The 27,672-nt window shown below is 44.8% G+C and overlaps 1 protein-coding gene across 1 annotated transcript in view; it reads right to left on the bottom strand.

The window, feature by feature from the left end:
- Positions 1–27,672, bottom strand: part of LOC126188784 (uncharacterized) — a 401,269-nt gene that overhangs the window by 128,448 nt on the left and 245,149 nt on the right. The window contains exon 4 of the mRNA XM_049930397.1: positions 25,638–25,711. Coding sequence (XP_049786354.1) covers positions 25,638–25,711 — 74 coding nt within the window. The remainder of the gene's footprint in view (positions 1–25,637; positions 25,712–27,672) is intronic.

Genomic DNA, 27,672 nt, shown 5'->3' with positions numbered 1-27,672 from the left:
TCGTGTGTGTCAACGAGCTATGAGCTATTCTGACAATAGATGTGAAGGCAAGTCCAGACCTGAGACGCCGGCGGTATACATGAAAAGAACAATGCAGCTTTCACATGTGTCAGAGGAGAGTACCCTTTCTGGTCGGCTGTCACGAGAGCGTGGATGCTGAACGCTGGAGACTCTGGAACCCCTACCCCGCCGAACGCACGCGTGCGCTGCCTGCCCTGGAGCGTAATCTAAGGTGCATAGGCGATATCAGTTTCTCCGGTGTTAGTCGCGAATGCGACTGTGTTGAGGTCATGTTTGGGGGAGACTTTTGGTCGATTTGGCAGCTGGGGGTGTTACGGCGCGTCTGTTGAACTATTTTGCGAGCATGTCTGTTCACTGTGCTGTGCTTTATTTGGAGAGTTTAAGAGTACAGAGCTCTTCTGCTGATATTGTGTACTGCATTATTTAAGAGCTGTTTGCTATTGTGTGGTGAAATTAGGACTTGTTTACGTGTTTGTGGCCTGTGTCAGATGACCAGTGTGGGTGTTTTGTGACAATATACTACACGACTAAATAAAAGGGCTCCAAATAAATAGAGTGCAGTCGTTCCTGACTTCCCCGAGCAGCACAGCACAGTCTGACTGGTTTTTGCGCAAAAACTGCAGTCTGGTCAGACTGTGAGTGAGTCAATAAATAACTGGACAAATTTATCTGTAGATGAGTTAGAAGCCTGGATTGGAATGAATATCTTGATGAGTGTGGTTGTGTTGCCACGTGTAGTGGAGTACTGGAGTTCAGAAGCTACCTTATGTCAGCCTTACATATCGAAACCTATGAGATGCAAAAGTTTCAAAAAGATAAGTCCCAAATAAATAAAGTACACTCCTTCCTCCTTCCATCAGCCTATGCACTGAAATTATTTCCGAAAATTAGGAGTTGTTTGGCTATTTGGGCGTAAATGTTTTGCATTTTTTATGAGCGGTTCGGATGTCTGTAGTCTGTGCTGTGAGATATTTTTAACTGTTTACAATTAGCAAGTGTTTGTCTAGAGCATTATAAATGACTTTGTAGGAGTGTTTTGCAGGTCTGTATGGTGTGGAACATGTCAGTGTGATACATATACTCCGTTCCTAAATAAAGTAAATTGGTTCCTCCATCCATGGGCCTAGTACAGGGTGAGTCGTTGTACCCGAAATGTGGTTGGTACAGAAAGCGGAAGTGACCTTTCTTTACTGCCAGAATTCAAACTCAGCGCTGGTTCCTAGGAAGAGGTGGCTGTCTGGTCGTCGAAAAGTAGTTGAATTTAGGTAGTTGAACACCTTTGCATACGTATATGAAATTGTAAATTGAATTATTTAATATGATTAAAACAGAAATGGAATTAAATATTTAGGTAATTGGTAGGTTAGATGAGCAATGTGGGAGTTAGCATACTTACAGAAGACTATGTCCGTCGTGTGTATGGAGGGTGTGTGATGTCAGCGGGATGGCGGTGCAGCGATTGTCCACTTATAACACGCACGTGAGAGAGATTCAATTAGCGAGTGTTCTAGTGACGACCACACGTGCTGTTATACAGTCATGGCGGATTCAACTGTTGAGCAAATTTTGCCGCCAAAAGTGTAACACTGCATTCTCGCTCGCACAAGGACATGTGGTGGACGGTGGGTGCTCGGCATTGACAAGTTTGAACGTGCCCAGGAAAACAAATTTGGCGCCAAAATTGTGGCAGGGAACGGTCGACCGTTGTGTGTTTCAGCTCTGAGGCAAACAAATTTGGCGGGAAACGTGCGGAGGCGACGAATACACCTGGTGAGTGGACAAGGGACCGCTGTGACGTCAAACTCGGCAAGTTGCATCGTGTCCAGCAGAAACATGTCTACGACGTAGGAGCGATCGCTGGACACGCCCCCCGCGTACCAGCAGTCCAGCGCGAGCGGCCGCCTCACGTAACAGGCGTCGGCAGTGTCTTCACGCGCTGGCTGGCGGGGCCAGGGGGTAGCGAGGGTTTGAACTAATTCAGTTGGAGCGCGGACGTCGTGGCGAGTGCACTGCGATATCAAAGATGTGTGCTGACTGTGTTGGAGAACAAGTGATGACCGTACTGCTTGAAATAAAGTCTTCAGTCCCTTCCCCCCTGAAAAATCAAAGGATGTGACTTGGGTTACTGTAAGTGCAGTTTATTATTTGACGCGATTCTGATAGGTTACCAGTGAAAAAGATAAGTGATGGAGAAAGTTCGTATGTGTGATCGATTATGGTGTTGGGATTTGAACTAGTGATAGATTTTTGTTATGGATGCAAGGAAAACAGCTTTCTCACTGAGAAAATCGGACATCTTGAATAAATAATAAATGATAATAATAAATAGATGTACAGTTTTCGAGAATTCGAATTTAGCGCAATTTTCTAGTGTAGGTAGGCCTATAATAATGATAAATAATAATAATAAATGATAATAAATGATAATGAATGTAAATAAATGTTAATAAATGATAATGAATAATAATAAACAAAAGTAAGGTTTTGCAGCCGTTATTGAGTTGGAATTTGAATTTGGAGGGAGATTTCTAGTGGAGGCTGGGCAATAATAATAAATAATAATAAATGATAATAATTGATAATCAATAATAATGAATAATAATAAATGACAAGTACGGTTTTGCATGCATTATCCTGTTGGAATTTGAATTTCGCGCTTATTTTTTCTGGAGGCTTAGGTTAATGGACGTAGCCTAATTGGTCTATTTTCCCGCCAAAATTCAAACTTCCCGCCATTTTTTCTGGAGGTTAGGTTAGTGGACATAGCACAATTGGCCTATTTTCCCGCCAAACCCGCCATCTTGGATGATGTCATGCGCAGTTGCCAAGTCTACATGCTGCCATCTTGAATAAGTTTGGCAACAATGGAGAGTGGGGCGACATATACTTAGCCCCACTACTAGCCTCCGCCGCACAGTACTAGACCCGGCCTAGCCGAGGGTGTGACGATTGAAGTTATTAGTGGTCAATATCCACCGCTTGCATGGACATTGTCTATAGCGAAAGACATAGTCCGGTAGCATGTCGCCCATCGCATGAGACGCCATTGTAAATTCAATGTTGTGTATTACGTCACCAAATTCCTCCACTATTTGTATGGCAGGAAATTGTACTTAGTAACAGATCACAAGCATTTACAGTGGACGTTTCATTCAACGAAACCTGTTCCTGTACGAAATGCCCAAAAATTGCAAAGATGGGCTTTGTTGTCTCAAGACCTACATGAGATTGTGTATCGTCCGACTGTTGAACATGGTAATGATGACGCGCTTTCACGTCTTTTGATTCGCCCTGATACAGACTTTGACGCTTCTGTTGCATCTTGTTGTCATATCGATGCTCAGGATTCTGAATTGCTTCAATATGTTCCACTAAATTACAAGAAAATTGCGCAGGCCACGAACGCTGATTCAGATTTGAACGTTTTGCTTACATTCGCACATCTTCGTCTCGTTCCTTGAATAGCACAAAGAACTCTGTAGTGCGCCGATACTTTGCCCGTCGACATAGCCTCGCTATGCAGAAATGTGCGATTCTTGTTCAAAACGACAGTGGACAGTCACGTGTGTTGATCCCTAAAGCTTTGCAAAAAGAAGTGTTGCAGTTTCTTCACCAAGGACGCCGGGGGATTGTTTATACGAAAGAGTTGGCGCGTCGGCAGTGTACTTGGCAGGATATGGACACCCAGATGACGTCACAGGCATATGCAGAAAATTAGTCCGCTCAGCCAGAATAATTCTCAGCGTCGCCTACGTCATAATCGCCATGACAACGTGTGCATGTCGACTTTGCAGGAACTTTTTGGAGCACTCGCTGGTTGATCGTGCTTGGCTCATGTCGAAAGCTTCCTTTTGCTGTGCCAATGAACTGAACAACGTCACGCAGCACAATTGAGGTGTTGTCCTCTATTTTTTGCCTAGAAGGTTTATCTGAAGTAATAGTGTCAGACAACGGACCTCAATTCACGTCAAATGAATTTGAAACATTCTCTAAACGCAATGGCATACAGCATCTATCTAGTGCACCGTTCCATCCACAGTTAAACAGCGAAGCGGAACGTTTTGTCAGAACCTTCAGGCAGCATATGGCCATACTTCGCTCCGCACACACCAGGTATCAAGCATTGCAACTGTTTCTCGCCTCATATCGTTGGCACCCACGAGATGGACCATCGCCGGTGGAATTGCTTTACAGCCGCCTCCATCGGCCACGGCTCCACCTGCTCCAGCATCATCAGCATCCGGCGCCGCAGGAAGGCCTCAAGTATCGCATGATATAGTCTTTTACAGGGTTTTTACTGGCAGCAGATGGTGGGCGCGAGGCGAGATAGTGCGTCGACTTGGCACTTGCATGTGTCTTATTTCAGATCCAGATGGCTTGCAGCACTGACACCAAAATCAACGTCGCCCCTGTCATGTGCACGATGATCTTGCAGTGTCTGTGCTGCAGATTCGCGAGCCCAGAGGACAGCGCGGCCACAGCAGCCGCCAGAAGGTGTCATCACGACACCGCGGGACTACTCCACGGAGACGGAACCTTCGCCTCCTACGCCTCCTCTCGTCCTGCAGATGGAGCTGGACCCGCCCACGCTGCAGCAGTCTCCGCCTTCTTCATCTAGTTCCTCGCATTAGAAGATGGACGCGTACCCTTCTGGTCGTTTTCCGGGGGACGTTTCCGCCAGAGCGCAGTCCGGATGGTGGGGTACGACCGGTCCCGTGAGGCACCCACCCTCCTGCCTCCACCTCCCTGGTCGCACTCCCTACACGACGACCGACGGTCCGTCGCTTTGGGGGGAGGAATGTTCCAACGTATCGACAAGCGCCGGCGCGAAGATGAAGAACATAAGAGCAGAGGAGGCTGTGAGACGACATCAGCCAATAGCCCGCTGACCAGGATCGCACCACGACAGCAGCGGTCTCTACAAGAAGAGAATATAAGTGCCGCTCTTGTCAGCTTCGGCCGCAAAGTACGAGGTGCATTCAAGTTCTAAGGCCTCCGATTTTTTTTCTCCGGACTGGAAGGAGATAGAAACATGCGCATTGTTTTAAAATGAGGCCGCGTTCATTGTCAATACGTCCCAAGGATGGCAGCACCGTACGGCAGATGGAATTTTACCGCCAGCGGCTAGAATGAGAACTGTTTTAAATACTTAAAATGGCGACGTTTTCCTTACTTGAACAGCGTGCAATCATTAGTTTTCTGAATTTGCGTGGTGTGAAACCAATTGAAATTCATCGACAGTTGAAGGAGACATGTGGTGATGGAGTTATGGATGTGTCGAAAGTGTCTTCGTGGGTGCGACAGTTTAATGAAGGCAGAACATCGTGTGACAACAAACCGAAACAACCTCAGGCTCGCACAAGCCGGTCTGATGACATGATCGAGAAAGTGGAGAGAATTGTTTTGGGGGATCGCCGAATGACTGTTGAACAGATCGCCTCCAGAGTTGGCATTTCTGTGGGTTCTGTGCACACAATCCTGCATGACGACCTGAAAATGCGAAAAGTGTCATCCAGGTGGGTGCCACGAATGCTGACAGACGACCACATGGCTGCCCGTGTGGCATGTTGCCTAGCAATGTTGACGTGCAACGACAGCATGAATGGGACTTTCTTTTCGTCGGTTGTGACAATGGATGAGACGTGGATGCCATTTTTCAATCCAGAAACAAACCGCCAGTCAGCTCAATGGAAGCACACAGATTCACCACCACCAAAAAAATTTCGGGTAACCGCCAGTGCTGAAAAAATGATGGTGTCCATGTTCTGGGACAGCGAGGGCGTAATCCTTACCCATTGCGTTCCAAAGGACACTACGGTAACAGGTGCATCCTACGAAAATGTTTTGAAGAACAAATTCCTTCCAGCACTGCAACAAAACGTCCGGGAAGGGCTGCGCGTGTGCTGTTTCACCAAGACAACGCACCCGCACATCGAGCTAACGTTACGCAACAGTTTCTTCGTGATAACAACTTTGAAGTGATTCCTCATGCTCCCTACTCACCTGACCTGGCTCCTAGTGACTTTTGGCTTTTTCCAACACTGAAAGACACTACTCTCCGTGGCCGCACATTCACCAGCCGTGCTACTATTGCCTCAGCGATTTTCCAGTGGTCAAAACAGACTCCTAAAGAAGCCTTCGCCGCTGCCATGGAATCATGGCGTCAGCGTTGTGAAAAATGTGTACGTCTGCAGGGCGATTACGTCAAGAAGCAACGACAGTTTCATCGATTTCGGGTGAGTAGTTAACTAGAAAAAAAATCGGAGGCCTTAGAACTTGAATGCACCTCGTACTAGACCCGGCCTAGCAGAGAGTGCTACCATTGCAGTTATTAGTGATCCACATCCATTGCTTGTATCGACATTTTCTACAGCCAAATACATTGAGGATTTGCATGTCGCCCATCGCTTGCGACACCGTTGTAAATTCAGAGTTAAGTGTTGTCCAAAAGTGGTCCAAATGTGCATTTTCAACTTCTCGCGGCGTAATGAATAATCCATTAAATGGGTGCTCCTTCTTCAAAGATGGGCCGTATTCTTGAGAAACACTGTGTTAAGGTGATCTTCCGGCCCCCCACGAAGATTGCAGCTTTACTCTGCTCTGTGAAGGACGATTTACTGCTTCGTAAAGCGGGTGTTTACCAGATTCCTTGCGGAAATTGTGAGCAGTCACACATAGGTCAAACAACACGCACCGTTCATGAGAGGTGTGTCGAGCATCGAAGATACACACGTTTATTACAACCAGACAAGTCAGCTGTGGCCGAACATTGTATTGATACGGGTCATTCCATGAATTACAGTGATGTGAAGATTTTAACATCCACCTCTTCTTTTTGGGAATCTGTATTCAAGGAAGCTATAGAAATTCGATTAGCTAACAATTTAATAAACAGAGATAATGGTACTAATTTGGACAAACCATGGAATCCGGCTCTTGGGGTAATTAAACTGCAGAGGAGTCGTCATCGTGTCACCGCCGCCGATCATACATCGATGAGCGAATCGAATGTCTGTACGCCTTCGCCACAGGCGGCGCATGTGTAAGCGTATGTCTCTGCCGCCGACCAGCATCTGTGACCCGCATGCGCAGTACGGCCGCGGTGGAGCATATAAGGCCGCGCTTGGCACCTTGTGGTCCTCGTCTCCCCACTCCTCTCCCACCCCCGCCCGCTGCCGTGCCTGTATTCCCACGTCCCACCCGGTCTCCCTCTCTCCACCCTCCTTACCCTCTCCCAAGGTGGCTTCCGCCAGCTCCCCCTCCCTGATGATGTCCTCCTCCCTTCCATTTACCCCTCCTATCAACTTTGATCCTCCCCCCCACTCCCTGTTTCCTTTCCTTTAGGCACCCTCCCTCCCTTCTCTTTCCTTTTTCCCCCGTCCCCCGTCCTCCACCCCTCTTCCCCCGGGCTTCCCCTCCCCCTTCCTCCCTCCCCCACTCTCCCATGCCCATGGCATCTCTGCTCTCCCCTCTCCCTCTCCCACTCCCCTTCCTCCTCCTCCTCTCTTGGCAGGTCCCCGGACTCGCACACATTCAGTGAACATTCGCGCGCCGTAGGTCATCGCCATTAGTGTCTCGTGTGTGTGCCTTCGTTTGTGTTTAGTATTTGTTCGCCGAAACGCCGCCACTGTTCACGTGTACCATCGCCATCATCCCTGTTTTGTGCGCCATGTCCACTAGTGTCAGTGCTGTTTTCTCGTCAGGCGTGAACGGCTCCGTGTTTTTTTGTTTTTTGGTGTCTACATTGTTTTGCCCACCATTTTTGATTGTATTCTCTGTGTCCCCTGAATTTCTTACTTATTGTAAATCTCAAGGCTGAAGAGCGGCATACTCAGCTGCTGACAGCCCGCATTGTGTAAGGTGATAAAAATTACAATAAAGAAAAAAAAAAAACCTTGTCGTCGTCCCCCCCCTCCCACCCTTCCCGTCTTGGCAGGTCCCCGGACTCGCACACGTTACGTGGACATTCGCGCGCCGGAGATCATCGCCATCCGTTTCTCGTGTGTGCCGTCGTCTTTAGTGTTCAGTGTTCACCGTCACGCTCCATCGTTCACGTTTACCATCGAAATCATCAGTGCTTGTGCGTCGTGTCAACAGTTTCTAGTGTGGATTATCATCGAGTGTGAACGGATTCATGTTATTTATGTTACTGTGTCTACTGTTTTTTACCCGCCGATTGTTTTATCATTGTTAACTCTTGGGCTGAAGAGCGGCGAAATGTGCTGCTGCCAGCCTACCTGTTGTTGTACGGGTATTAAAATCATAATAAAGAAAAAAAAGACCTTGTCGTCAGTCTTGTGACTCGCTCTCAGGATGGCCGGACGATACGCGGCCGAAATATCAGTAGAGGAAATTTTATTTGCGCGGCTGCATGCCCGAAATTTAATGGATGGTCCAAATGGCTCTGAGCTCTATGCAACTTAACTTCTGAGGTCATCAGTCCCCTAGACTTGGAACTACTTAAACCTAACTAACCTAAGGACATCACACACATCCATGCCCGAGGCAGGATTCGAACCTGCGACCGTAGCGGTGGCGCGGTTCCAGGCTGTAGCGCCTAGAACAGCTCGGCCACCACGGCCGGCTAAGTATTGTCAATCTTCTTTCTTGTAATAAAAATTATTAATGTGATTTGCTTGATTTGTTGTATAGCATTCCGAGAACGCAGCATCCTTTAGGGACCCTATAGAAGACGAGTGGGAGGAACCCACAAATTTTTCGTGTTTGTGCATGTAAACTCTAACTGCATAAAAAGAAATTACATAAAAGCGCAAAAGCTACGCTGTCAACTAACTTTTATTACTTATGAAACGCAACTTATATATAGAGTACACAACGGACGGGTACTGAACGATGTGCGATTTTAATTATTCCTATTCTTTCCCTACCAGTACTGCCAATACTACCAGCAATCCTGCCATATACTACGTCACTTACATGTCGCATTAACACGACTGAACAGTAGTTTTGGTAGAGCGCAACTGTAGTCTCTCACTTAGTTTCAAACTACAGCCTTCAGTTTTTGAGAAAAAATTAAAAACCGATGTTTTTAGATTCGCGTGTGTTGTCCACTATGCAGTCTTCCTCATTCGATTCTGAGACAACCAGCTGGTAAAAAAAAATTGATTTTTTTCGCATCTTATAGTCCCATATCTCAGCTAGATTGTGAATTGTTTTCTTTTCGCTACTCGCCATGGTTATTTTGATACTTGGAAAATAAGCAAAACACCAGATATAATTAGAAAAGTTTGCAGTGGAGAATGTCAACACCAGTTAGTCAAAGTTTTGTGCATTTTTTGCAATACATTACTGTGTACAAAATATAGCTAACGTATCAAAAACGTTTTCAACCGTGGGAGGTAGCCATACCTCTTTCCGTTGTAGAGAGAACACGTGAGATACATTGGAAGTTTTGTCCGAAGAGATCGGTAACTATGTGCTGACTCCTACGCGGAGTGCATGTTCGTCTTTTATGTATGCTGCTCATACAAGCCCAAGCCGGAAATGAATAATCTTACTGAAACAAAAATACACCGGGAGTCATCTGCTGATGATGGTGACTGTACGTTCTTTTTCAGTCTGCCCTTCTTGATTTCAGTAAACTTTGGGAACATGGCTAAAAGAGGTCTGAGGGCAAAATTCTGGTTACTTCTGAATGAGCAGCTGGACAAAACCGAGAAGAATATGTTGGGATTGTCTTTATCATCATGGGCTTCTTCCATTTTTAAAGGCGTCGTCTACGGCTACACAGTGTTCAACACCCACTGCTACACCATCAATGGTGACTGATCTCTAAATTAAGCAACGTTTCTTCTGAATAGTCTTCAAGCTGAATCATATGGTACTTTGCTAAAGTCAACGGTTGTAGAAATTGATTTGTAAACAGTATTTATATATGCACCAAAATTAATAAAATACTGAACTAGGTGTTTTTACCAAAAATAAACTTTTTGTAGCGATGTTTTTAACGTCGCTAGAACATGCACCATATTACTGGAGCCATGGCGGCTTCCTTTCCTCTTTTCCTCACAATTCATTTGCTGGCGTCACGCTTTTTTTTCCCATCAGTCTACCGACTGGTTTGATGCGGCCCGCCACGAATTCCTTTCCTGTGATAACCTCTTCATCTCAGAGTAGCGCTTGCAACCTACGTCCCCAATTATTTGCTTGACGTATTCAAATCTCTGTCTTCCTCTACAGTTTTTGCCCTCTTCAGCTCCCTCTAGTACCATGGAAGTCATTCCCTCACGTCTTAGCAGATGTCCTATCATCCTGTCCCTTCTCCTTATCAGTGTTTTCCACATATTCCTTTCCTCTCCGATTCTGCGTAGAACCTCCTCATTCCTTACCTTATCAGTCCACATAATTTTCAACATTCGTCTATAGCACCACATCTCAAATGCTTCGATTCTCTTCTGTTCCGGTTTTCCCACAGTCCATGTTTCATTACCATACAATGCTGTACTCCAGACGTACATCCTCAGAAACTTCTTCCTCAAATTAAGGCCGGTATTTGATATTAGTAGACTTCTCTTGGCCAGAAATGCCTTTTTTGCCATAGCGATTCTGCTTTTGATGTCCTCCTTGCCCCGTCCGTCATTGGTTATTTTACTGCCTAGGTAGCAGAATTCCTTAACTTCATTAACTTCGTGACCATCAATCCTGATGTTAAGTTTCTCGCTGTTCTCATTTCTACTACTTCTCATTACCTTCGTCTTTCTCGTCTTCCTGCTTGTTATCGCTGGTGCGTAGTCTTGAAAACACGCCGGAGCGTGTTGAGTTGGGAATATCTGGGTACGTGGCGAGAGGGGAAACACTGAAAGTGGTCGACCCATCGGCTGTGTGGGCCATTGGCTCTATTTGTGCAGAGACTGGTTAGCTGCGAGTGTACCGCTAGTGGCTGCATCGAAGTTTTCACCACGCCCTTCAGTGTGCCTCAACTGAATTGCCTTCCCCTGTGTCCATGCTGTGCTATTTTGGATGCTGGCGTTATGCACTGAGCTGAAATTATAGAATAACGACTTCTTGGTGTAGCAATGACCGTTCTGAAATCTAAGTGCCTTGGAAGAGAGCATTACTTGTAAGTGCTAGCAATTAAGTACCACCTCCTAGAGCTGTCAGTTTTACGAGTTGCAGGTCTGCTGTTTGGGGTGGCGCTTGGCCACGGGGGACCTGTAGCTGTTACACACCAGCGATGTTGTTTTCGGGAGTGTTTGTGGCTTCCCGGCATACCTCAGTGGAATTTCTGGCACTGACAGCGTATTTCTTAAGTGTGTTTAACCTACGCTTTTATTTACAATCTCTTATGTTAATATTTTCCGCCAAATATTTTTGATCTCTCCTGAAGTGGATAGTATTATGCGATTTATGATTAACCTTCAGATTTTCCAAATCAGATTATAGCAGCCTGAACTTATTGTGCTAACATTTGGAAAATTTGAGCTTACTTTCTCAAGTTGTCAATGTCTGAAATGTTTTTCTAATGATTTCACAATCATTTCCGTATTGTATTCATTCAATGCATGTAAAGAACAATCTTGCCGGATAGTAACTGTTGGCAGTTAACTTAATATTCGTGGTTAGTCTGTTCTGAAGACTGAATATGTGGACTTCTGATTTAGTAATCACCGCTGCAGATACCTCTTTCAATTACTAGTCTGGTTAATATAGAAATCAATTTAATTTTCCTTTTTTATAACCTTTTTAAGAGCCAAAGAGGTGATTTGTTCTTTAAGTTTTGGGAAAGTAATTCTTTTAATTTTTATAAGACCAAACTGCTTTAATTAGGAAATGTATTCCCTTATTATTTTACAATTTCCTATTTATTGCTGATTTCTTGCTTGTGGCTTGAAGCCTTTGATCAGTGGATTAAACTGATTATTTGTAAAAAAAAAAGGAACCAAAGTAAAATAAAATAGTCCTGTTCCTCTTTAAATAAGAGGTGGAGCCCCTCCACGCCCACACCGGCATAATGGCCACCTCAAAAGGACTACTCCCATCTCTGCGTAAGGGTTAGTTCTCACTAAAGTGAGGTGTCGCAGGATGTGGGTACTGCGATGTTTGCGTACGTCTGGTTAAGGTTAACAATTAATACGTGCTCATCTGGAGATAGATTGGGTCGAAAGTCGAATGAAGGGTAGCCGGTTGAAGGTCCTGTTGCTCATTCTTTGACACTGTATTCTGTTTATTAGTGTAATGTGGTCTGTAAATAAATGTGAAATATCGAAGGTCCGCCATTCCATGTGTCGTTTTCCTTTCCCATCTTATGTAAGGAGATTTCAGTTTCCTTATTGTAATGAAAAGATTATCAGCAGGAGAAACGGTAAGTCGAAAGTTTGTGTCCCGTTTTCTCAGAGTAGCTGATACCAGTTGCTCCAAAAACTGTCCGGACTTGTTCGGTAGAATTCATGGAATTTGCGTTCACGTTGAGAGCTCACGAGAAACCGCAGCCGAACTATGTTTGATATTGCAGCAGTGTAATGTTATTTGATATTGTAGCAGTTTTCGGATCCACCGAATACTTCCTTTTCTTTTTCAATTTTCTTAGCTTCAAATAATGATAAGTCACAATAGAGTCTTCTTCAGAAGAGGCTTCCCCATTGCAACTGAGGCAGAAACGTGATTTGTGCTGTCTTGTTCTCGTCTTATTGCCCCAGTAAGTAGACAACTGTTGCTTCAACAAGTGTCATGTCGCGCGACTTTTATTGCATCGTGTCTTGTCCCATATCGTATGGTCTCAAAGCGAACAGTGCATAAGAGATTGATGCGCCGTAAACAGGGTGTCTCTAAAGTCACTATCCATTTCCATGAAAACCCAAATTTGTTTTTCTTTTCTCTGCAGATACTGGTACCTTCGTGCTGAAGAACGGGATGCCATTGTTTGTGCACGGGTACGCGGATTGTCATATGAAGACGCCAGAGCCGTAAATTGCACAAACCAGCCCAATCGAGAACACACATTTGTCTGCTTGTGAACAAATTTAAGAGTCCCGGCTGTTTGGCCGGCCGTAGTGGCAGAGCGGTTCTAGGCGCTTCAGTGCGGAGCCGCGCCACTGCTACGGTCGCATGTTCGAACCCTGCCTCGGGCATGGATGTGTGTGATGTCCTTAGGTTAGCTGGGTTTAAGTAGTTCTAAGTTCTAGGGGACTGATGACCATAGAAGTTAAGTCCCATTTGAACCTGTTGTGTGTGTGGTGAGGCACGTCATGGACGACCGCGCTTATCGGCGGAAACACTGCAGCAGGTTGAAACTGCCAATGATAGGAGTCCTAATGCATCAACTCGACGCCTCAGAAGGGAACTGAATGTCCCTCGCAACACACTGTAGAAAATCCTACGTTTCACTCTACGAAAACGTCCTCATCACAATCAGATACTGCACCATCTTGAGGACGATGATTTCGTCTGTTATCGGGCAATGTGCTACGACCTCATGCAATCTGCAGAGAACGAGAATTTAATGGGCAACATTTTATTCTCAGCTGGAGCCACTTCCACCTTTCTGCGAAAGTGCATAGACACAAAAGCTGAATATGGGCATATGAAGGACCACATGAGATATCGGAGTAGGAACGTGATATACCGATGGTCAATGTTCGGCAAAAGCTAAACTGTATGGCCCATTTTTCTTTGCCGATAGGTCAATAACAGATAACGGCTACCTAGACATGTTAGAACCGTTGCTTGAACTGCTTCTTCAGGATTATGGTACACGGGATACAGTTGTGTTTAAACAAGATTGTGCACTTCCACATTTTGCACACATCATCAGTGATTACCTGGACGGAACCTTTCCAGGAAGGTGTATAGGCAGAGGGTCACCTCGGCTGTGGGCTCCCCGTTCACCTGACCTTACTCCTTTAGACTATTTTGCGTGGGGGTACATCAAGTCCGAAGTGTACACTAGCAAACGGAATGGTCAACCTGATCTACGGTATCGTGTAAGGGAAGCAGCGGGCCACATTACGGTTGAAATGTTAAGGTCTACATTTTGTTCCACTACTGAAAAATGGAGGGTGCGTTTCGACCTAGATGGCGGGCATGTAGAACGGCAGTAGAATATGTGTAAAACTTCACAATAACTGCATTTTTCAATCACTGTCTTCCTTCATTGAAATGGATAAGGACTTTGGAGACACACTATATGTTGTAAAACTCGTAAACGTGCTGCAGCGAAGAAAACTTAAAGTGAATCCCTTGGCATTACGAGAGGCCGGCTTGCGGAGGGAGAGGCAGTGATGAGTGTTCTGACAGATTGTGTCGGATAGCCGGCGAGCGAGGGCTGCGAGGAATGCAGGCAGCTGAGCACCGGATGCAGGCTTTCCTCGAGGCCGTAGCGCGCTCTCTCGGCTGAAAAGGTGAAGACGACTCAATGGCGGCCAAGGTGATTGAAACGAAAGATGAATATTATACTTTCAGCAAATCTACGTTTCAGACCCTACAAACACGATACAGGAAAACCAAGTTCACCAGAAATATCTTGGTCATGAGACGAGATCATTGCAACTTCAAGCATAATTCTACAACAAATATTAAGAAAGGCAAAATTGTTTTAACGAAGATAAATTATAAAATTAATAAAAACTGAAGAACTGGAGCAATAATATCATCCGATGCGTCATATGAAAGTTGATGACGTCATTAAACATCAAAACAAGGTATTTATCCAGTTGGGCATGTGTGTAAAGAAAAACAGACGCTTTTATGAAAAGTTGATATGTAAATGTTCCAATACTATGAAAACACTTGGTATGAAGGCAGCACGAGCTTCCCAGACCATTACCTGATATTCGTAGTGGCTGGGTAACCATAATTTACTCTCTAATATGTGTTTGTAATTTTACGTAAGTTTTGTCACGTTGTGCCGGCCGGTGTGGCCGTGCGGTTCTAGGCGCTTCTGTCTGGAACCGCGTGACCGCTACGGTTGCAGGTTCGAATCCTCCCTCGGGCATGGATGTGTGTGATGTCCTTAGGTTAGTTAGGTTTAAGTAGTTCTAAGTTCTAGGGGGCTGATGACCACAGATGTTAAGTCCCATAGTGCTCAGAGCCATTTGAACCATTTTTTTGTCACTTTGTAAAACTGGATGAAGACATGCTTCACGGACTCTGTTAACAACACGTTAAATACTGAATTGTTAATCTTAATAAGAGGTCGCAGAATGTCTGCAATGATTTTTCCTACTTTCTACTACCATACATATTAGCTTTAAATTTGAAGGTTGATCATTATTTAAGTGTCTAACTTGGATTCGGTAATGTGTGACAGTCACAGAAAACATTTAAGGACGAGAGGTATAGCGCACGTATTCATTTGTCTGTAGTCTTCTTTGGTCGTTGGTATCTTGTCGGCGTCTTCGTGCGTTGGTTAACTGGCGAGTTTGTCGCTCAGGCAGATGGGTGGGATAAATACTTTCATTGGATTTAGATTATATGACTGTGTTTTCAGTCACTAATTTTACACGACTACACAATCTTTAATTTGTGTGTGTGGAATTTGAGGCTCCTGTGAACTAGCCGGCCGGAGTGGCAGAGCGGTTCTAGGCGCTACAGTCTGGAACCCCGCTACCGCTACGGCCGCAGGTTCGAATCCTGCCTCGGGAATGGGTGTGTGTGATGTCCTTAGGTTAGGTAGGTTTAAGTACTTCTAAGTTCTAGGGGACTGATGACCTCAGCAGTTAAGTCCCATAGTGCTCAGAGCCATTTGAACCATTTTGAGCTATTGTGAACTATAATTATTTGTTGCAATTGATGTTTCAGTTCCTTCTAGTCAAGATAACGAACTTTATTTTACATCACGTTTGACCGAGGGGAACTCCACTTTCTGACTTTGAATGTTTGCTGTTGATTTTCGAGAATTAAATGCGCATCACTTATGCAGGCTCCTGTATTCCGTGCTCTGTTCACACTACATATATTACTCACTATTTAATAGCGCTTGGGTTGCTCAGTCGGTAGAGCACTTACCCGTGAAAGGCGAAGGTTACGAGTTCGAGTCTTGGTCCTGCACACAGTTTTAATCTGCTAGGAAGTTTCATACTATTTAACAGCTTTTTCTTTGGAATGTACAGTTTGTGTGTGGCTATCATGCACATATGTGGGACAATTATTTAATAAATATTTATTTAGTTTAATCTGTTCTTCAATTAATTTACCTATTTTCGTAGTATTCGCTAACTTGTCCCCTTATTAGAAACGGATTTGGAAATTAGTTCTGTACTAGCCTTTTATCTGTGGCTTCGACCACGTAAGTGTACAGCACATATAATGCTCAAATTCTCCTCCTCTCTGTCCATCTCCTCCTGCTCCCCCTCTCTTTCCATCTCCTTCTTCTCACGTCCCTCTGTCACTCCCTCCTCCTCATATCTCTTTCCATCTTCTTCTCTGTCCTGTCTCTGCCATCTCCTCCTCGCCACTCTCTCTGTCCATCTCCCGTGTCTCTATATCCATAGCCGGCCGGAGTGGCCGAGCGTTTAAAGGCGGTACAGTCTGGAACCGCACGACCGCTGCGGTCGCATGTTCGAATCCTGCCTAGGGCATGGATGTGTGTGATGTCCTTAGGTTAGATAGGTTTAATTAGTTCTAAGTTCTAGGCGACTGATGACCTCAGAAGATAAGTCGCATAGTGCTCAGAGCCATTTTAACCATTTCAATATCCATCTCTTCCTCCTCCTCTGTTCCTTTCTCTCTCTATCTCATGTTCCATCATCTCTATGTCCATCTCCTCTTCCCCCTGTCTCTGACCATTTCCTCCTTCCCCCGTCTCTGTCCCTATCCTTTTCTCCCTTTCTTTGTCCATCTCCCCTTCGCACTCTCTCCCTCTCTCGTCTTCCCACTCGCAAATCTTGTCTCTGTCCATCTTCTCCTCCCCCCTCTATATCTCTTCCTCAACTCTTTTTGTCCATCCCTCCCCCCTTGCCATTTCTCTCTGCCCATATTCTCCTCCCCCATCTCCTCCTCCTACTCTCTCCACTTTCTCATCCCCATCTCTGTTCATCTCCTTATCCCACTCTCTCTACCTCTTCCTCAACCTTCTCTGTCCACCTCCTTGTCCCCCCCACCACCTCTCTATCCATTGCATCCACCCACCTGTATCAGTCCATCTCCTGCTCCCATCTTTCTGTCCATTTCTCTTTCCCTCTTTTCTGTCCATTTTATCATCCCACCTCTCACTCATCCTTCCCACAACCACGCCTACATTCCATCTACTACACCCACATCTGTGGCAATCTCCTCCTCCCACCTCTCTCTGTCCGTCTAATCCTCCTCCTTCTCAATATTCATCTCCTTCTGCACCCTTTCTCTGCCCATCCGCACGTTAGCTCTTGCAATGTGTGCCAATACCATGTGCACACTGCATCTGTTGTGAAGGACATCTTAGGTATCAGGGGTTGAAAACACTTTTCACCCGTATCTCCGCTCCTATGGATGGCAGGTAGTTCTAATTGTGACGGTGCTGATTCCCAGATAACAAGTAGCATGTGTTTCAAATCTGGTCGAAATCGATCCAATGATTTAGGGGATGCTGGACATAAGACACCCATATATATACACCCATTTTCATATATTTTATGCTAGCCTTTTCCCTACAGCGTCACATATGCCATCTACATATACACTGCACACATCATCTCCTCCCCCTCTCTGTGTCTATCTCCCCTCTCCACCCCATCCTCCCTGCTGTCGCTATACATCCTCTACCCCTTGCTGACTTGTGCCCTATCTGTCAAACTCCTCCTCCTCACTCTTTCTGTCCATCTCGTTCCCCCCCCCCCCCCCTCTTTTTGTCCATCTCCTCCACTTCCTGTCTCTGACATATCTTCCACTCCCTCCCTCTGTCCATATCTTTCTCTCTCTTTTCCTTTTCTCTCAGCCCACTACCCCTCTACACCTTCCACCTGCCTCTTGCATCTCCCCCTCCTCCACCTTCTCCCTGTCCATCTTTTGACCATCTCTTCTTCCCTCCTCTCTGTGTATATTTCCTCCTCTCTCTGTCCATCTAATCCCCTCACCCCATCTCTGTGTCATCACCTTCTCCCTCCTCTCTCTCCATCTCCTCCTTACCGCTTTCCCCTCCACCTCATCCTTCCCCTCTCACTATCGATCTCCTCCCCAATCTGGCTCACCTGTGCCAATCTGCTTGTGCAGCCTCATTAAGGCATGCCGATACCACCCGCACAACACACCTACTCCCCCCTCCGTCTGCCCATCTCCTTCTCTCTACTCTCTGTGTCCATCTAATTCTCCCCCTATCTTGTTGTCTATCCACTCCTCACCCACTTTCTGTCCATTCCCACCTCCCTCTCTTTGTCTGTCCATCACCTCCTCCCCCCCCCCTTTGTCTGTCCATGTTATCGAAAGACAGAACAATTAACTGAGAAATACAGCAACGAGCAGCCCATAGGAAAAGAGCAATCCAGGAGCTAAACCCACTGTTATGGTGTTCTGATGGAAATTGGAAAGTAAAGATGCCATGTAGAAGTGTTGTAGAGCCTATAAAAATATATGAATGGGAGTTCTGGGACCTTACTGGAAAAAATAATAACATATCGAGTTGTAGCAATGGACTGTCTCAGAAGATAGATAGCGAGACCACGTAAAATATGCAGCGATTAGGGAAATGACCAGACTCACAGATAGAACATCAGCTCGAGTGGTATGGGCATTCAATTAGAATGACAGATGACAGATGGCCAAAGAAGATCAACCTCAGGGAAGAAGGAGAAGACAGAAAGTTGCTTGATGAGATTGGGTAAAGGTGTCCACGAGAAAAAGAGGAATAGAAGAAGACAAGGAAGCATGAGAAGACAGAAACCGAGATATATGGAATATGGCGACAGCTGTAGGAGCCCCACAGGAGAGACAGGATATAGTATTGGTTAAAAACAGTCTTGGTTGCGATTTTAGTTTTAGTTTTCAATGATGCGTTTTGCCTTATTTAGGCATCTTCAGGTTATCTTTTTTAGATGCACGCGAGAGGCACCAAGATCTGCATAACGCGTTCCAGTTCACAGGAGCGAGTAACAGAAAAGATAACCTGAAGATGCCTAAATAAGGCGAAACGAGTTGTTGAAAAATAAAAAACTAAAATTGCAACCAAGACTGTTTTTAACCAATACTGTTAAGCACTGGTTTGCTGTATGCCACATATGGATTGCAAGAATTTCTATAGAGAGGATATACACAGAACTTAAAAATGACGTGGAGTGTTTTGGTTAGAATGAACTTTGCTTTCGAAACTAAGCTTCCGACATCTGTGGAATAGAAACTTCACAATCTACGTTGCTGACCTACGCTTACGACAGAAAGACAAGGACAGTTGATGGGAAACTCACTAAAAAAAAACTGAGTGACTCTCAGATAATAACAATGGCGTGTGACGAGGGCCTCCAGTCGGGTAGACCGCTCGCCTGGTGCAAGTCTTTCGATTTGACGCCACTTCGGCGACTTGCGCGTCGATGGGGATGAAATGATGATGATTAGAACAACACAACACCCAGTCCCTGAGCTGAGAAAAGCTCCGACCTAGCCGGGAATTGAACCTGGGCCCTTAGGATTGACAGTCCGTCGCGCTGACCACTCAGCTACCTGGGGCGGACGGTGACTCTCAGAGAGCAATGTAGAGATGCATGTCGGGAGGTTTTAGATGAGAAGGGGAAACAAACAAATGATCAGGGAAAAGAGTTCGAGTGGAAGACGTTTTCATGTCCGTAACTGGAATGAAACTGAGGCGAAAGTGACGTGTAACAGGTGAACGGATGGCAGATGGTCTAAGCAAGTTCTTTGCTGGATTGGAAGAAATAAGAAAATACCCAGACGACAACCTATTGGAAATTGGGTAATTTACATTAGGAAAAATGCAGAAACAACCTGGATGTATATAGCTATATAAACTGGACAGGCCATCATCCGGCAATGGTTGTGAAATCTCTGTTTACTTGCCTTACTACCCTTATGGCTTAAAAGGAGTTTTCAAATACAACAAATTTAATATACAGTCCAGAAACTTCCACCAGTTGTGAGATGTTTTTCTTCTTTAGGTAGATTGTCTAACAGTTTCCATAGCTGCACATTTTCTGTACTTTCGTAAACTGAAATGAAATGTCGTGTGGTGAGTGTCTCCCGGTGGGTAGACCTGATAGCCTGGTGCACGTCTTTTGAGGTGATGCCACTTCGGCGATCTGCGCGTCGATGAGGATGGAACGATGATGATGAAGACGACACAAACACCTAGTCCCTGAGCGGAGAAAACCTCCAACACAGCCGGGAATCGAACCCAGGTCCCCCGGCATGACAAGCCGACGCGCTGTCCACTCAGCTACATTCGTAAGTTGGCAACCCGCCACAGTTTTACACGTGTAACACTAAGTATCTATGGCTGGATGACTTACAAAATTACGAATATAAAACTTACTCTGGATAAGTTTGTCTGTTAATGAAAACCGTCCCAAAATACTTACAGTAGTTCTTGTGATTAGCCTTCACATACAGAGAAAATACGGCCAGAGATCTTAATTTATAATATATAGTGAAGCTTGTGCATGTCGTTCTTTTTTCTTTCGGTATGATGTACACGAATGTTTGAGTTGTTCTGGATCTCATATGGTTTGTCGAGAAAAAATTGTTTTTAGTTGATATTGCAAACTACTTAAACAGATGATTACAAGATTTGCGTCTATGAACAACACATATAATAATAAATTCCATCTTTTGCGCTATGTATACACTTTGCTTAAGTGAGGAATTGCCCACAATACTATTCTGAAGGATATCATTAACAAAAATATAAAAATATGCTGTTTCTGGTTAATACGTCTCCTAAACAGAGTGTTTTTCACATGGCAAATACAACTGAAACTAAACGATTTGGAAGGTCTATTATATGTTTTTTTCCAGATCAAGTTCTCATCAATATGCACAAACAAGAATTTTCTTAACTCCTAGTTATTTCTATTGGTACAGGGCAAGACCAGAGACAGTTGATTTGAACAAAGCTGTCAGCATATTTTAAGGGCATCATACACTACTTTCTCCGTTGATGTTTACTTTCTAGGTTTGGCAACTTTACACGTATTATATGGAGAGTAAAGCAAGTCTTCTCGGTCGGGTTTGGGTTTGACCAGTTGGTAACGAGATTTCTTTATCCCGAGTGCAACACTCTTAAGTGGGATGTTGTAACAATGCTGTTCAGTATACCCTTACCTCTGATTGTGTAGTCCGGTAACGTGGTAAAATGTCTTATTATATAATGTTCTCCTGTATTATATGGCTATTGCTTTTAATTATAGCTAGCTTGAGTTTAATTTCATTGAATAATAAGTCAAAGGACTACCTTTTTACCATTGTGTGATCTGATGTGTGTTTGGTCACTAAATCTACGTTTGTCCATGTTGAGGGTCGTACTTTGTAAGTCCTCTTTTTATTCTTTCTAATACGGAACCAACGTTTGTTACATATTTTATATTTTAACTATGTATCACAAATATATATTTAAGACAAATATTTGAAAATGGAAATTTAAACAGTGAACTGATTCCACCAGGTTGTTGGGTCAAACGGGTACTACATTAAATGAAATGCTTAAGGAAATTACAAGAAACGTTTAACTTCAATTCAATACCTTTAAAACAGAAATTACCTGATGATTAAGAATCTACATGAATCTCTGTTCCAATAGCAATATCTCGTTAATTTTTAAAAAATGATTTCTGTACTGTCATTTTTAACATCAAATTGTCACAGTCTCTCTCGCGCAATATATTTCGTCGACCAACGTCAGAGATACGACAGAAAGATATTCTGAGGACACAACACCAGGAAAGACTCATCAATAGTTAACTCGAAACAAGCCTTGTTTTGAGCGCCATTTTGTTTTTACTGCGCTGTAGGATTTATTGTGATGTGTTTTAAATGTCCAGTTTGCAAGTTTGTGAACGGTTAACATGATCAAAGGAGCTACAGCAATGGAAGTAACCGAACACACCACGAGAGGACAGTCATTTCATGTGAAGAACGTGAACAGTTATTTAGAAATTTTTATCTGAACAGCAGACTAACAAACGAAGTGAATATTTTCTCACATTAAGTTTTCCTTCTCTTCCTCCGGGGGATGACCACAGCAGATGCCAAGGCTGTAGGACAAACAAACGAGGAAACATCATCTGAACAGGCCTTGCCCCATCGGTACCGACCGGCCGCCGTGTCATCCTCAGGCCTTAGGTGTCACCAGATGCGGATACGGGATACGGAAGAGCATGTTGTCAGCACACTGCTCTCCCGGCAGTTATCAGTTTTCATGAAGTTTTCGTATTGTCATTGTAGAGTGAATATGATATTTGTACTCCGTTAAGTTTCGGGAATGCAGCCGCATGAATTCTGCTTCTTCTTCTAATATTTCAGCTGTATACCTTTCAGCCATCTTCAGAGAGAGCCGTACGACTGACGCTCCAGCTTTTTTTTTTTTTTCTTTATTGTTATTTTAATACCTGTACAAATCAGGTAGGCTGTCAGCGGCACACTACGCCGCTCTTCAGCCATAGTGTTTACAATAGTATAAGAACGGAGAATGATAATGAACATAGTGACGGGCAAAAGAGAGAGGTCACAGAGACACAAAATACACGGAGTCGTTCACACGCGACGATAACAACACTGAAAACACGTTGACACGGCGCACAGAACACTGATGAATCCGACGGCACAAGTGAACGGAGTAGCGGGACGGCGGACACTAAAAACACTAAACGACGTCACAGACACGAGACACAGAAGGCGATGATTTCCGGCGCGCGAATGTTCACTATGCGTGTGCGAGTCCGGGGACCTGCCAAGAGAGGAGGAGGAGGAAGGGGGGAGGGAGAGCGAGAGGGGAGAGCAGAGATGCCACGGGCAGGGGAGATAGGGGGGAGGGAGGAAGGGGGAAACGCTCCAGCGCTCGCTCCATCCTTTTAAACTCGCGGACCGCGCCACTGCGCATACGGCCACAGATAAACAAGGCGCCAGTGATGTTGATCGGCGGCAAAGACGTACAATATGCAAGAGTTACGTCTGTGGCTGCGCATTCGATCCATGCTGGGAGGTCGATGTATTACTGGGAGCTGAACTGTGGCGACGTCTTTGTAAGTTCAATATTGAAAGTGCCGGATTCCATGATTTATCTAATGTGAAACCGCTGTCTCTATTAATTAAATTCTTCGTCAAGCGGATTACAATGGTCTCTTTTACTACGGAGTCCCAGAAAGATGAAACAGAAGTCAGAATTTCGAAATTTTCATATACCGAAATATTAGAAGAAGAAGCAGAATTCATGCGGCTGCATTCCCGAAACTTAATGGAGCAGTCTTTGCGCCGCGAAAACCTGAAGATTCACATGATACACTCCTGGAAATTGAAATAAGAACACCGTGAATTCATTGTCCCAGGAAGGGGAAACTTTATTGACACATTCCTGGGGTCAGATACATCACATGATCACACTGACAGAACCACAGGCACATAGACACAGGCAACAGAGCATGCACAATGTCGGCACTAGTACAGTGTATATCCACCTTTCGCAGCAATGCAGGCTGCTATTCTCCCATGGAGACGATCGTAGAGATGCTGGATGTAGTCCTGTGGAACGGCTTGCCATGCCATTTCCACCTGGCGCCTCAGTTGGACCAGCGTTCGTGCTGGACGTGCAGACCGCGTGAGACGACGCTTCATCCAGTCCCAAACATGCTCAATGGGGGACAGATCCGGAGATCTTGCTGGCCAGGGTAGTTGACTTACACCTTCTAGAGCACGTTGGGTGGCACGGGATACATGCGGACGTGCATTGTCCTGTTGGAACAGCAAGTTCCCTTGCCGGTCTAGGAATGGTAGAACGATGGGTTCGATGACGGTTTGGATGTACCGTGCACTATTCAGTGTCCCCTCGACGATCACCAGTGGTGTACGGCCAGTGTAGGAGATCGCTCCCCACACCATGATGCCGGGTGTTGGCCCTGTGTGCCTCGGTCGTATGCAGTCCTGATTGTGGCGCTCACCTGCACGGCGCCAAACACGCATACGACCATCATTGGCACCAACGCAGAAGCGACTCTCATCGCTGAAGACGACACGTCTCCATTCGTCCCTCCATTCAAGCCTGTCGCGACACCACTGGAGGCGGGCTGCACGATGTTGGGGCATGAGCGGAAGACGGCCTAACGGTGTGCGGGACCGTAGCCCAGCTTCATGGAGACGGTTGCGAATGGTCCTCGCCGATACCCCAGGAGCAACAGTGTCCCTAATTTGCTGGGAAGTGGCGGTGCGGTCCCCTACGGCACTGCGTAGGATCCGACGTTCTTGGCGTGCATCCGTGCGTCGCTGCGGTCCGGTCCCAGGTCGACGGGCACGTGCACCTTCCGCCGACCACTGGCGACAACATCGATGTACTGTGGAGACCTCACGCCCCACGTGTTGAGCAATTCGGCGGTACGTCCACCCGGCCTCCCGCATGCCCACTATACGCCCTCGCTCAAAGTCCGTCAACTGCACATACGGTTCACGTCCACGCTGTCGCGGCATGCTACCAGTGTTAAAGACTGCGATGGAGCTCCGTATGCCACGGCAAACTGGCTGACACTGACGGCGGCGGTGCACAAATGCTGCGCAGCTAGCGCCATTCGACGGCCAACACCGCGGTTCCTGGTGTGTCCGCTGTGCCGTGCGTGTGATCATTGCTTGTACAGCCCTCTCGCAGTGTCCGGAGCAAGTATGGTGGGTCTGACACACCGGTGTCAATGTGTTCTTTTTTCCATTTCCAGGAGTGTATTTGTAACTCGAAACATGTCGCTTCATTGAATAATTTAAGTAAGGCAGCAAATTTTATTATTGGTAGCGGTCTTTGAAAAACAATTTCATACATTAAGCTAGTTTTGAGCGTGTGTTCATCTGAGGTGAACAATGTGTGTGTGTGCAGACATTGGTGGACAAATCATTGAGATCTGTGTGCCCGTAAGGTTGCATGGCATGTGATTTCTGGTTGGATGTGTCAGTATCTGTGCATTTGAGAATGAAGATAAGCTCGAAATTAGCTAGTAGTGAGCAATAAAGAACGCAATTGATCTAACAGCCTGGTGGAATCCATGTCATTCTCTAAATTTCTCGATGCTACGATGCCCACCCAGACGAAGTCCGTGGATATTCTAAACCATCGAGTGGTAGCCTGTGAGACATAAAGTTAGATTCCAGAGACGAAGAGGTCTTTCACGATTGTCCGCAGCTTGTGGTCGTGCGGTAGCGTTCTCGCTTCCCGCGCCCTGGTTCCCGGGTTCGATTCCCGGCGGGGTCAGGGATTTTCTCTGCCTCGTGATGACTGGGTGTTGTGTGATGTCCTTAGGTTAGTTAGGTTTAAGTAGTTCCAAGTTCTGCTCAGAGCCATTTTTGAACTTTCAAGGTCAGTGAAACTAGTTACTTCAGAAGTGAGCGTTTGAGGTTGTTTGTATCTCAGCACTACATCGCTACGTCACTGAAATGTTGCAGTAATCCGCTAAGAGTGAGATAGATTTCACTGTGTAAGCAGTGGCAATAAGCTTACATAGTAGTGCGAATCTGAGAAGGTTCTCAGCTAGTCGTGGCGCGGCTGGACTCACCTCGAAGCTGAGCAGGCCGCTGTGGTCCTGGTCCAGCGTGTTGAACACGTAGTGGGCGTAGTGGCCGGCGTTCGCTGCAACAGCACAGAAACCAGCGTCAGGAGGCGTCGTGCAAAGCGCCGGCATCAGCCGCGTTCTCACACAACTCACTGGGAAATGAACGCCTGCAAAGGCCTCAGCTAAAAGGACTATATCTGCACATGATTAAAATTCTCTGTACGTTCATATTCAGCTCTCACAAAGGAACCCTTCGGAATGGCTGTGTACTGTTTCTCCTGGGTGGACTTGGGTTTTAAAAAATGTAAACTAGATATTACGATAAATTTTATAAATAATCGACAAGTACGTCAAAGAAGAAGAGACAGAACTACAATGGACATGTCAGTCCATGGACTCTTGCGCTTCTATGCATGAACTATCTTTCCTTTGTCTTTCACTTATCTTATCTGCTTGGATTCGGACCTAAAAGGACGTTCTTGTGAAAAGCTCATCTTGCTGTACCAGCTGACAATGTAAGTTGTACTTAAAACCCGAAAAATATAATGGTTATTTTGTCAAAAGAATTTGTGTATGTGGTCAATCTGTTGGTAGTCTGATACCTGTATTGCCTTAAGTAGGTATGGACCTTAACAAAGAATTTTCATTGTTAGGCGCCATCTTAAAAAAACCTTTAAAATTTTTCTTTTAGCTCATCTACGAGACGTGCCCTCGATTACGACAATTAACTTTATTTCAGATACCACGAGAACGGAGGCAGATACTAATAATTTAACAACTTTATTTACAGATTTTCTTTATATAACGAGATAACATCCGAGGCAGAAAAGGTCTGGTCACAGGATTCCAGTTCCATTATAGGATTTCATTTTTAGATGCTACTCTCGTTGTGTTATAGTGGGGAATCGAGACGAAACCACGATTTTAAGTTACGTATTACAGTAGCGTACATCGAACAGACTTGGCAAATATTCTCTGGTGCAATAAGCACACGACTTCTCACGAGCCTGGAAAAATATCTGTAGTGGTGGGTAAATAAGAAAAGGACAATTAATTGTCGACGATTACGTAATTACCCTGAGAACTGAGCTAGTTTACTGAGTGCTTATACACGTCGGGCTAAATTAAACAACATATTACACTGTTAATAATATTCCTACATTAGTTATTTCTCTTTTATGTTGAGCCATTGCATTAATGTGTGTTTCTTTTTTGTATAAGTCACGCCTCATATTCATTCTATTACATTACACTGATAGCAAAGAAAAGGGGTCACAAATAAAACAAAATTTATTTTATTACATTACAGCTGGCTGCAAATTTTCTTAATATTTGTAGTATATTTAACGAAAAATAGCAAAAAAAAATCTGTCTTAAGGTAAAGTGGAATATTATCTGGAGCAAATTACACAGTAACGTTCTACCATTCAACATCAACGTCAACGAAAACATGGCAACCAACGAAAAATTACGCAACATTCACCTCAGCACAAGTTTCATATTTGAAACATGTTGGCTCATTGATACATTACTTCACAGAGTTGCAAATGCGGAACCGAATCTGAGATATGGTCATACATCAGAAGGAGGCTGTGATCATAAATTCCATGATGTCATACTGTATCGGCATAAGGAAAAAGATAAGGCTGCAAAATATGGGATACCCACGACCCAATAACAACGCAGGAATTTGAATGAGTCGGCATAAGGCCAGTTACATAATTCACAATCGACCAGCCGTTTTGAACGATTATTACTCACACGTACAAAAAGAAAACCAAACAATAAGTTTCCACAAGAAATAATGCTTTTATATAAATTGCATGTTTATGAACAAATGGAAACGTTATATAACAAATATCTATTCATGACTTTTAAATAAAAATGAGACTTTTATTTGAATTTATTGCTCGTATGACAACAAATTAATATTTTATACAGAAATAGGAAGTATTTCTTCGTTAAATTAAAAAAAAATTACCCCTCAGCAATGCTGTTAGGTTCGATATTTGTTAATTAACTTTTCTAACTATTGTTT

Source organism: Schistocerca cancellata, chromosome 5, assembly GCF_023864275.1.
Source record: "Schistocerca cancellata isolate TAMUIC-IGC-003103 chromosome 5, iqSchCanc2.1, whole genome shotgun sequence".
Taxonomy (NCBI): Eukaryota; Metazoa; Arthropoda; class Insecta; order Orthoptera; family Acrididae; genus Schistocerca; species Schistocerca cancellata.
Note: the sequence above shows the minus strand (reverse complement) of the source record. Positions and strands in the feature narration are given on the sequence as shown.